Below are 12,669 nucleotides of genomic sequence, written 5' to 3' on the forward strand. Positions count from 1 at the left end.
CAGTACTGTTATTTAAAAGCCCAGACCCTATCGCTCTGTAATTTATTGGTAAAGATACTACTTTCTGGCCATTTTAGTTCAGATGGATGGGTCTGCAACCTTCTTCTGTTTAAAGGCTGAGCCCAGTATGTTCGTCGTCTATCTTAGTGTGTCCCTCATCTGTCTCAGCATGTCGCTATTCAATGACAAAGTAACTACAAAGACAGAAAAATCCACCCTACACACTGCAGGGACCCCAGCGTGTGGGACAAGTGTTTGGGCATGGCGGCATGAGGCCAGAATCCCCAGGTGACAACTATCTGCAAAGAGTGCAAGCCCAGGGCTGGAAAAGGTAGGTTTAGTGATTTGTCCTGTTATTTAGATTCAGTTTTAATTTTCTCCTTTGTCATGTAGGCATTTGTCAAACACAGTTGTGTAGGACAGGCTCTTCCACAGCCAGCACTGAACATGTTCATGTTACACTTGCAGGACAGGTCCTCCAGCATCTTAAGACCTTGACCCTGCAAGTCTGTCTCAAAGGTGAAGCAAAAAGCAAGAGACTAGCACTTAGGCAGAAGGGTGAGGAGGTGTAAGAAAAGTGCAGGGGAAGAAGTCTCCCCACCTCCCATCTCAGTATTTTCAACAAAATTAAATTCAAGCTTAAACCCTGCAATCACAGAGCAAGCAGAGGTCAGGGTGAGGCAGATCATGGCAGGGTTAAGCCAGGACTGAAGCGTAACAAGGCTGTGATACAGATATGTTTATGGGGCAGTTAAATCGTCTCTTAAATCACCCCACCAAAGGCAGACTATCAGATCAGGCATGCTTGTACCTGAACTGTTCACCTAGGCTCGCTTTAGAGCCCCCGGAGAAAAACAGGCTCTTCCAAGGCACTGCCAGGGACCAGTATGGCTCATCTGCAGACTGGTCAAGTCCTGCAAATGCTAGTTTGTCCCCACTGACTCAAAAGGGAGCTGGGGGTGACTGTCACGGTTACGGATGTCTACCCTGGGGACATCTAATACCCATTCCTCCTTCACCTGCTGCGGAGCAGCTCTCTTGTGACTGCAGGAACAACTTGACCTGTACTCCCTGCTCCAAACCGTGCATGTGCTGAGGACTTGCTGGATCAGTCCCAAAGATTTATGTAAAATGGCTGTGATGTGTATTTATATGAATCATATACATTAATTACATAATAGACACTCATGCTCCCCGTCCCACATGCACTTTGGTTATGCATAGGGCACAAAGGCTGAGTGCATTCACTATGAATCATGCAATAAGACTATGTCCCTCAGGCAAAACTCTCTCTAAAATGACCATGTTCATATATTCCCATGGTTTCCACTACAATATTATTTAATTAAGAATATTAATCTGCTAGGCCACCAACTTTCACTGTCTTCTGGGGAAGTCTGAGCAGACAGATATTTTAATAAAATATGGGGAATCCTGCTCTCTTAGTGACTGAGTTGGTGCAATAAGGTAAGTCAATTGCATGGCCTCGTGGGCTTGTTTTTTATTTCTTCTTGATACGAACATGAGACACACACCAGAAAGATCACTGGTTCAAAATTTGCATGAGTGATGCCAGATAGTCTTTTTTTGCTTTGCTTTTCAGCTACTGATGTTGAATACTGCCCTAATACATGCGGCATGTCATTAATTAGTTGTATGACACTGCAAAACCAGCAAAATCCCCATTTGCAGAATAAAAGATGAATACTTGAAGTTCGACAGCTCTGGGTGCTCATTTGCACGTGCCTGCAGCATGCATGCAAACATTTCAGTTGTGCAAAAGAAATCAGTCTAGACGCTGACACGACCAGTTCAGCTACATTGCAGCTGCCCGCCAGAGTCACTCCGCAGGGTTGCAGCCTGCTGCCCTTTTCCCCTCTCCCATGGGACAGAGAACCACATGAACTGCTATGGCAGTCCCTCATCACCTCCTGTCCTACAGCCCCAAACTCTTCTGATGGTCAGCTTAATCTGGGAGTGAAACACAGGTGACCTCATCATCAAGAGATATACGCATCCCTGGACGGGGAGGAACACCACCAGTTTGGCCATGGGATGGATGTGCTACTGGTCATGGAAGTACCATCAAAAATAGCTCTTGAGGGCTGCCACTGACAGTACCACCAGGAACCACTCTTTTGAAGGGCACATTGCTTTATTAGATGGTATATTTTCAATGTGTGGGTGAGCACAGATTAAGCAGTTGTCTGGGCAGAGCCACGGAGGCCTGTGAAAAGGCTGAGTGATGTGAAATTGTGGCAGGTAGGAAGTCCTGTGCCTGTAGGTGTGACATCCAAGGCCTAAGGGGGAAGTTTTACCCATTTTTCCTCCTGCATGATGTTAAGCAACAGGCAGTAAATATGGCATTCATTAAAATTGCCTTGTATACTTTTAACAGGCTTGATAATCAGATTTCTGCCACTGTATCGGAAAGCAAAGTTTGTTTTTATTCGAGGCCCTGTAAAACTCTAATTTCTCCCTCATGCACTGGAGGTGCCTGAAGTTTTCTAATGTTTTTAGTGTTTCTTAGCAGTCATTTTTTCCCCCCATCAAAGCTCTGTTCTCTGAAAGATGTATCGAGTAACTGAGTGGAGATTTGCATTTCTCCATGTGTGAGGGATGGACTGGTTGCTGTAAGGGGCAGCTTTAAACTTGCATTTCTCCCTCTACTTCATACACAATAGAGGTTGGATCCTGCCCCTCCCTCCCTGTGGCCCTGGTAGGTAGAAACACTTGAGAGGAACCCAAATTCCAACGTGCCTCCTTGCAGCCTGAGCATCCACTCTCATCCTCCAGCCAGGAACACCGCTCTGTATTTCTGAACATCAGCAAACACTGCAGACAACCTCTAGCAGCTGTAGAAGATCAAAGTCCCCTTTTCAACCTTGAATCTAACTAGAAGCAAGATCCCCATGCTGGTGAAAGGTAAGAGCATTGCAAAGGCATCAGTCAAGCCCCCCAAAAATGAAGGACAAGAAGTGGGAAGGCAACCGACTGTAGAGTACAACAGAAAAGTTCAGTCCGCGGCCACATAATGTGTGCATCCAGGTCTTTTAGTCATTCTGCCTGCGCCCACACGCCAGGCGCTCACGTCTGAATACACACAGACAAGCAAGGGCTGCAGGGCAAGTATGCCACGGTACAGCTGCTGAGGTCCCAGCCGAGCCTCTCCTGGAGGTATTGCTGGGGGCACAATTGCAAAAATAACCCATTCGACATCATAGACCATCAGGAGGCATGACTCAAAGGGAACCTGTTTCGGGCCAAACAAAGCATTTCCTCCGCATCAAGCTGATCAAGTTTTTTTTTGAACCAAGTCAGCGCATTGCACAGGCAGCCCGCAGGAACCTGTTCTACCACCCTCCAACCCTTGGCCCACATGGAGATATTCAGCATCTCTAAGAAAGCAGAGTGCACTAGGACTGGAGAGGTTTTTGCAGCTGTTTGTTTGAGAAACAAAGCTTCCCTCCTCCAGGATGAAAGAAATCAAGGAGTCTACGCTAATCAAATCCTACACGCCTGCTGGATGAATTTCAGCTTGTCAATGTTGCAGCTCAGTGGAGTGATCAACATTTCTAGCACTACGAGCTTGGTGGAAGGGGAAAACACGACAGCAAGAAATTCACCTGGCTGCAAGTCAAACAGGTGTATGGCAGCAGCATCCAAGATTATAATAATATCTTGCAAACATGCAAAAATAGATGTAATAAGACTGATTCTTTGGTTTTCATTAATGAATCATAAAGGCTTTCTTTACATTACACATGCTTTTTTGGCATACGTTGCTAATATTTCCACACTTGCAAGGCTGGAGTTTTAATACTGAGCCTCCCTCCCCTAAGGTTCCTCATTTTTGGCAAGATATACAAGGTGACTGTGTGCCATGACAGGCTCCATTTTACTTTGGGGCAATCAGATTACTTCACACAGATGGTTTTATCGCTGAGACCATTAGAGATTAATTGCCAGTATGTAAATGTACATTTGTTTGATAAAAAAAAAAAGTCTCAGTTCCTCACTGCTGTCTTGTCTATGTTCCTAAATGTATTTATTTCCTTTCTCCTGCATCATCCCAAAGCACAATTTGTCCAATCTTTACCTAAAGTGACTCAGCTAGTTTTTGATAGGCATCTTAAGTACACATTAACTAAGGAAACAGGCTTTCTTGAGCTACTGGATTGAAAAGCTGGAGAATGAACCTTAGCCTTAACTATGGAAGAAATAAAGGCATCTATCTGTCAGGACGCCTAACATCACACACACCACAAAGTAAAGCACCAAAACATAGAGAATATCACAATTACTTTAAAACATGCATGTAAACATCCTCTTGTGGGGGAAAAAAAAAAAAAGGAGATAATTTGTTCATAGAATCAGGTTCACAATGTAAAAATAGTCTGATCTGAAATGGACTTAGAGACATTCAAATGATACATGTTCAGAGCAACACAGCAGCTCTTCCATTTCAAAAAAAAAAAAAAAAAAAAGGGACTTTGACCCCCACCCACCATGCAGTAACCCTGTTATCACTGACTGAGCTTTGCTCTTCTCATCAAGGTTTGTCTGAGGCCACGGCAGCCTCTGCCAGTCCTGTTCCTATCTGCATAATTGTTTTAGGCAAAACAGAGTCTTTACCTGAGAGGCGTCTGGGCACATCGGTAATGGCTGGAAGTCCTGTGCCTCGAGTGGAGGACAGGGGAGTTGTGGAGTGAATGGACGGTGAAGTCATCTGGCTCAAGTAGGATGGGTAAGATTGGTCATAGGACCATGGCGGGGATGACTGCGCCTGCCTGGGGTCTAGGGAAAAAAAAAAAAAAAAAAGAGAGATTTTTTTTTTAAAAGGAAGAAAAATTTTATGGCATCAACAGCCTAATGGAAAGAGGTGGGGTTACTGAACATACACACAGCAGCGCTATAAGGAATGAGAATGTAATGAGACACAACCTGCTCCTCTAGGACTCAACCCCTTCAAGCCTCACTCTGCGCTTTTCCCTCCCCGTAACAATTTTGGGGGGAAATGAATGGAGCAGTGAGCAGAGTTTTAAAAGATATAGCAGCTGTGCTGCAAATTCCTGGTGTCTGTTGCCCAGGTCTAACAGTGTGTTATACCAAGACTCGCCAGTCCTCTAGAATTGAGGCAGATAAGCAGACAGAACAAGAACAAGACCCAAGTCAGCTTGGGAAGTGGACTTCAGAGGTGAGGAGACTCTGCCGTTATCGCTTGACATGCCTGTCAAGTTGTTCTCCGGTTCAAATACTACACAATAGTATTTCCAGTGCTGAAAATACTATCCAAGAAGGAAAATGTCATTAATCTTATCAGCATCCAGCCAAAAATGCCACATTTGGATGCTGGCCCAATTACCTACAGTCACCTCAATTACAACAATATGAAACCAAATGGTTTGTGGTTGCTATCGCAAGGTAATGATGCCTTTTGATGTACTTGGAACAGCTCACTATGGAGGAAAGTACGGATAATACACTATGTACGGATAAATACAATTTATTTTTTGCTGAAGCACCGGTGGATTGCACTGAGTGAGAGAGAGGGAGACCTAGTTTTATTCACTGGTGTTTGGATTTATAAACTATTTGCTCTCTCAGTTAATATCTGGTGATAAACATAGAGCAAATGCCTCATAAATTATTATTTTTACTTCTTTACATCAATTAAACCAAAGCACTTCCAACCCCAAAGTTTGTTTTGGGCACTGCATGATAAACAGAAAACTGTCTTTGAACTGGCTCATAGAAATTGTAGCACATCCCTCCAAATCCCCCCAGTATTTTCAGCGAAGCCCATCAGGTCCACTCCATTTGGAGAACCTGCTATATCAGAACACACTAAAGTCCTTCTTTGTAGACGGCAACGTGATAGCCACATGGCATAAGCAAAGGCACTTTTTCAGGAAATTCAGCCTTTTTTTTTTTTTTTCGTTTTTTTTAATGCCTTTCCCTGCTCTTCCACACAGCCAAACCTTGTAGTTTCAGCTATTCCTTGTTTATTTTTTCTGTTCAGACACGATTTGTTTGAAGAGATGTCTGGAAAGCAGATACTTCCTCGAAGCAAAATAGCTATATAGATATATAACCCCCCCCTACCCGTCCCCAAGTTTCCAATTTAATTTTAAGAGGATTTTCCTGGAGTTTTCCATTTATATTAGAGCTGAGTAATATAAATGGTTAACATAAACTCGTCAGAAATCCAAAGGACACTTGATCATTAAATGTAATGAACTTTGTTTTAACAGTTTCAAGGCTAAGGCTGTATAGATTGGCACAGGTTCAAATCTGACTGACTGCTTGTTGTTATATCTGATATCGACATATTTCTCTGCCTCATTCCCCTACTCTAATTCACCATACAGTCAATGGTAAATGATCTTCAACTGGGAACGGAAAGCCTAGGCTTACTGGGAAAACAATCTTAAAATTAATGATGTGTCAGGAGCACAATCTCAAATCCAAGCTCCTTCAAACTCCAAAAGCTTTTCAATCTCTGCTTCCAAATCCAAAACAGAGTGCCATAAAGTTTTGGGTTTTGGTCAGTTCCAATGATGGAAGGAAATTATACAGCAGGTAAAGGCCTGGGGGGAAAAAATCGTGGTGGAGGATGTTTTTACAGGATTTTGGTCTAAGATGGTGAAAGCCTTAGGAAAGGAGCAGCCTTCTGGAGGTTCATGCCACTTCTGGTAGTGCAATCCTCACAGCACAAGAAGATCTTAAGCATCTCAGACACCCTCACCACTTTGAACACCCATGCTAGACTTGGGTCTACACCTAACATCCTTAATCCAACCACCATGAATGCCTACGTGGACACAAGAAGGATGCATGGAAAAAAGTGGTCTTTCAAAGGTTTGTGTGGTCTTTCAAAACAGTATCAAATACTGTGCTGTCCGAGGCAGAATATGGGGCTCAATGGACCATCAGTTGACCTGAAAACATATCATATATTCTCATGACATCTGACTTAGATTTATACATGCCTTAGATTTATACATAGCTCATTTCAACCTCAGAGCCACAATATCATGTTTCTTTTTTAGATGTATAAATTTCATTTCAGCTCTCCATGAGTCCAACACTGTAAGATTTTAAAATGCAAAGTATGTCAGAGAATGAAGAAAAAGAGGATGGACTGTTAGTGAAGACACTGTGCTGTGTCTTAACTGCTTCTGGTCCTGAAGCAGATCTCCTGTTTGACTTGGGTAACTCATCCAACCTCCATTTGATGCAATTCCTACCTAAATTTAAGGACAACAATGATGAATTGCATATTTTGTTGGTCATTATTTTAAGGTGCAGGCACTCTCCAAGTACCTCACTCACAAAATGAGGTGCTTTTCTTGGCTGGAAGTTTTCAACCCAGATATTGAGGTGCAGACTTCAGCCTCTCTGAAACTAGAGTGCGAGCAACTTAGCTCCAGGGAAATGAGATTATGTCTTCTCAGGGAATAGGAAATAAGAAAGGAAAATCCTCAACCAAATCGAACATCAGAGCTCAGTGACTGAGAAGAAGGTCACAGTACTCCAGGCTGGAGCGTTACCGTGAATCCTTTACACCAAGACATGGCTGAGGTCATGGTCGAGGCAGGGTGGGGATTTTGTCCTGGGGCTGACCGACTTCCAGTTATCTTCGCCCCTTAGGAAACTAGAAAGCGAAGATACAAGTTGCACCAGAGTAAATGCCCTAAAACCAGCCTCTGCTGACTGGTTAGCAGCCATGGTTTGCATGGACATGACAGGAGCAGCCAAACGCCCTTGCCTTGCCAAGTCAAATGTGACCTGCTAGCCCACAGGATAAACGTCACTGCTTGGCCATGTTGCCCAACCCCCAGAGCAAAATGTTGTGAGGCAGAGTGCAAAGCTGCCCTGTGTAGTCCTTGAAGGCAGACCTGCATTTGGGTCTCACATGGCATCTTTTAGTCCCACCAGCAGATGTTCCTTGCAACACTGCAGCAGCAGAGACAGCTGAGGCCCAACCTGCCCACCTCTTCTGGTCCGACACGCCACCACATCAAACCTCCTGGGGGGAAGGAGGATGCAGGGGCACCAAGTGGATCTGCCAGCTGTCAGAACAGCAATTCCAGGGCAGATCCACACAGATGCTTCTGAGGGAGACACAATGATGTCCTTAGGAGGCTCACCTCCTCCTTGCTCAGGCACAGAAGGGGTGGAATGACTACTTAGCATATACCGGCAGGGAAGGAGCTACAAGCAGATTTTTGAACAGTTTTCCTTGACCTCCTACACCAGAGACCAGCTTTCCCGTTCGCTCCAGCTGGCAGGCTTGTGCATGTCTGCTGGGTCCCTGCAGACCACGGGCTTTGCGCCATCACCCGAAGCACCATGTGCTCTGCAGGCACAGATCATCTTCCCAATTGTGAAAAGCCCAGAACTGATGAGAAACCTTACAAGCTCTAAGGCAGACTGAATGTGGATTCCTTCCTAAAGGAATCCCTCTAAAGCAAGGGAAAACACTAATATAAAAGTACTGTGAATGGCTCAGGAGAAAGCCCCCTGTCTTCCTGTATGGCAACCACTGGGAAGGGGTAGCAGAGCCTTCGACAACAGCAAAGGAGGCAGAGGGCCACTTTGAGTTGGCATTTGCACTTCAAAATTTTGGAGTGATTGCTAAGAGCAGTCCTCCTTTTGTAAACATTTCTGTTATGCCTGCGTGGGTGTGAAGGAAAGTGCAGCTTTCAGCATACTCCTTCACAACAGGGCATATCGTGTGTATGCTAAGAAAGCCTGGGCATAGCTCAGCTGAAACAAATCAGCAGGGCGAGGTCTAAACTAATGCACAAACAGCTGCATCCTGTTTGCCCTTCCAGGTAAACCTTGCCAAAGCAGGAAATATTGAATATTGCAAATTATTTTGTGTCTAATTTTTACTGCCACATTTATAGCCAGTGGGAGATGTACACGGTTCTTGACCCTTGTGGTCTGTGACTGACTGCATCAATGGACAAAGGACATTGATGCTTAATGGACAACAAGCAGTTTTAAAAATCAGTCTAAGACTGGATGCACTGTATAAAAACTGGAAGAAAAAAAAAGGATAAAGAATGAATAAAAACCCCAGTGACCCATTCTCCCACCGATGACATTGGCTCTCCAGCAGCATGACTTCTCTTCCTTCAACAGAAATATTCCGAAGTGTCAATGCAGAGAAGAAAAAAATAATGTAAATAGCCTTGAAGAATAAGTTTCTCCATTGCTTTTGCACTGGATTATGAAGCACACAGATTTATTATAGGAAAAAAACCACAACAATCTTGCAAGTTGAGTTACATGATCAGAGCATGATCACAAGCTCGCAGCTCCTTGGCACGCCATGATAGCACCCCAACATCACGTGCCTGCACGTACTTTGCAAAATCACTCTCATTTAAATCTAGCCATCAGCTCTAGCACTGACTGCTGCTGATTGTATTAGTGCTGCTGCTGCTATTAAAATACAAGCTGTCTGGAGCTATCTTGGGTAAACACTTAAAGCAAATGTCCTCACTTCTGATCTTAACAAAGCCAAGACAACTTTCTGCATGAATAACCTAGTGATTATAACACATACACTACCACCATCACCCCGGACCCAGCAAAACAACAACAAAACACAGCCTCCTTCTCTATTTCTTAGGCATCTTTAAAAAGCCAGGACTTGATCTGGATTGCCCAGCTCAATCAGCGCACTCAAATCCAATGGAGTTACACCCCAATGTACAGAAGCGTAATTAAGACCAGATTTTGGCCTGAAGAACCTCTAAAAACATTTCTCCTCCCACCCTGCAAGAGTCACATTTCTAACAGAAAAAAAATACACTGAACAAGTCATGCCAGTAGGGTGACTAAATTGTAAAGAGAAGGGGGAAATAAAGGAATACTTTAATAGGAGGGACACAAGCTTTACCAAATGGAGGTTCACAGGGGCAACTTGCCAGTCGCCTAAAAGGATGCAATCAATTTGCACACATACAGCAGACTGCAGCCACCCATGTGTTCATGGCAGCAGAAATCCCAGCTCCACCACCTCATCCGCTGTCTTGTAGTTTTTATTCCAAGTTACAGTAAACTGAAGGCATAACTCACCCCATAAGCCTATTACTCGGGCTATTTCTAAATTATCTGTTCCAGGCAACCATGTACTTTGTCTGATGTGCTCTCAGACAGATGCACACCAGCTACAAACTGGTGTGTGCTTCAGAGTCCTGTTGGTCCTAGGTAAAACACAGCCAACGCTGGCAGGGCACTTGCATAGTGCTGGAGTAATAACAGCTACACGGCTGCTGTTTCAAACCTGTCCTGCAGCTGATGGTCTCAGAGAACAGACACTGGACTTTGAGGCAGATGCTGCACAGCTTCATATCCAGAGCCTGGGACAACGTGGTGATGAGCACGGCTTTCTGCCTTCTCCCTGACTCTGCAAAAGGGCAGTATCCAGCCTCCTGCCTGCAAGTCCTGAGCGGGGGAATTAAGGAGGTCCCAGCTGGTACCGTCCCCATTCTCCATCTGAGAGTCGAAGGTGCTTTCTGCCCATGGTCTTCCCAGCAGACTCAGTTTAACTGTCCCTGCCTGCCAGTGGAGATGGGTCCTCTTACTGACTTTCAGGTAAGCCAGCTCTGAAGCCTTTAAATCTGCTTCCTACAACCCTAAAAATGATGAGGAACGAAAGCGTAACATCCCCAAAGTGCATGGGGAGAGGAAGAGGAAAGGGGGAAAAATAATATTTAATAGGACCTGCTTCAGAGTGCTGTTATTGCAGCGATGAAAGTCACAGGTTGCCTATAGATCAGACGGTGCCACAGTGGTGATGGAGCATGAAACCTCACTTAACTCCCACTTTGCAGCCCAGCTGCCGGGGTCCTCATGCTGACCACATTCCTGCCATCACGCCCGTGGCTTTTCCTGGCCAATAGAAGCTAATCCTCACTGGTTGCATTTTAGAAAAACAACAATTTTCCTCATTTCATACTGAAACACTGATGCAACAGCTCAGTGTCTGAATGGGAATGTAATCGGATACAAGAGTAAGTTGTGTGAGTGCTATTAGGGAAAGGGAAAAAAAATAAAAAAGCAAATATACCAGTATCCTAATGTGAACAGACAGGATTCCAGATTTACGGGCAGCAAGCGGCGTTCAAATTAAATCTGCATTGCCTCAGCAAAGGCATCTGCTTATTGGATGATTTGTTTTTTAATGACCCTTCGATGTTACTTTTGCAGAATCCTAGTTAAAATGCCATGTTGAATAAGGGCAACTCTGTGCCTTGTACTGCCACAGCCTGCTCCTGTTGTAGGTTTAGATCTGTGCTGTGATTTGTAAAACCTGTACTCTGATACTCTAGGAAAATAAACACAAGCTAGACAGAGAAAAGAAATATAAGAGTGAACTCCAAAGTGCTGAGTTCTTTTCAGACTCAGGTGTGGGCCAGCCAGGCTTTAAATATTATTTCTGTTTAATCATGCAATAGCTATGCAAGACCTCAAGCGGAACGAAACAAAAGCAGTTTATGGGCTTACTAGCAAGAATATGGATTTTGTCATAGGAAACCAGTATTTACTGTTAAAGTTATTAGGAATTAATTGTTTTCCCTAAAATCACTACGTAAAGAGATTAAGAAACAAAGGTATTTCTAAAGGAATGCTTGGTTAATTCCAACAAAGGTCATTAAAAAATCCTAGGTTTTCAGACAAGGGTCTATTCTCCTTTTAATGCATGCCCAAGCCATACCATCCCAGTGGACCATGTTAAGAAGCCAGTGGTATTCCCACCAAATAACGCACCCCAACAAGGAAACTGGTGGAGGTGGACAGCCCAGACAGCTCCCTCCCTACTACCATACCAAACAGGTGGACTTTTAGCAATTTCTCATGGTCACCTCACACTCGATCAAAGAGATGCCTTGCTTGCGGCATCCACTGTATCTCTCGTTGGCACCGTATGTGTGGCAATGGGCATCCATTCATGCCAGAAGAACTCAGAGGTACTGTCCACAAAAAGCATCCCAGCACTTTGGTGGAACATCAAAGCACATAGAGCTTTACAGATTACAATCAACGTCCTGAAGAGCACCAACAAGCCTTGCGGGGAAGCCAGCGTCATTCACAGAGCTGGCACTGATGTCAAATGCTCATGCTAATCACCTTATTAAATGGGAAGGCTACCAGAAAGCCAAAAAGTAGCCTTTGAGGGCTGGGTTTTGACTTTCCTAAATTGAGGAGGTTACCAGGGTGGGGAATAATGTGGCAAATACTGTACCAGACCACTTATTCTCTGCAAACTTTAATAAGTAGCTGACTCCTCACTGTTTGGGGGGAAATATAAGCAATTTGGGATTCTAAAGTATCACAAGACCATGAGTTTATCTGGCAAGAAAAGCACATAATCTGCAATAGATGGAAAAGTCAACCTGCCTTCCTCCGTTCAGCTCACTTCCCTCTGCCCTACCAGCACTGTGTCTTCCCTCTCTCAATGAAGTCTCAGCTGGTACAGTGAACTGCTAGCACTTCAGTCTGCAGGGAAGACAGGGAATGCCACAGAGCTTTGTTTCCAGTCAGGCTTATTTAAAGCTTATCTGAAGTTTTCACCTCCCGGATCTGTAAATGCTGCTGCTGATTCATAATGAGGCAGAGAAGTACTCTATTAATCAAACCCAGCAGAAC

General features: G+C 44.3%; 1 protein-coding gene across 1 annotated transcript in view; it reads right to left on the reverse strand.

Moving 5' to 3' along the window:
- RUNX2 (RUNX family transcription factor 2) overlaps positions 1-12,669 on the reverse strand; it is a 36,904-nt gene that overhangs the window by 20,931 nt on the left and 3,304 nt on the right. The window contains exon 3 of the mRNA XM_037391731.1: positions 4,636-4,797. Coding sequence (XP_037247628.1) covers positions 4,636-4,797 — 162 coding nt within the window. The remainder of the gene's footprint in view (positions 1-4,635; positions 4,798-12,669) is intronic.

This window comes from Falco rusticolus, chromosome 6, assembly GCF_015220075.1.
Source record: "Falco rusticolus isolate bFalRus1 chromosome 6, bFalRus1.pri, whole genome shotgun sequence".
In the NCBI taxonomy this organism is placed as follows: Eukaryota; Metazoa; Chordata; class Aves; order Falconiformes; family Falconidae; genus Falco; species Falco rusticolus.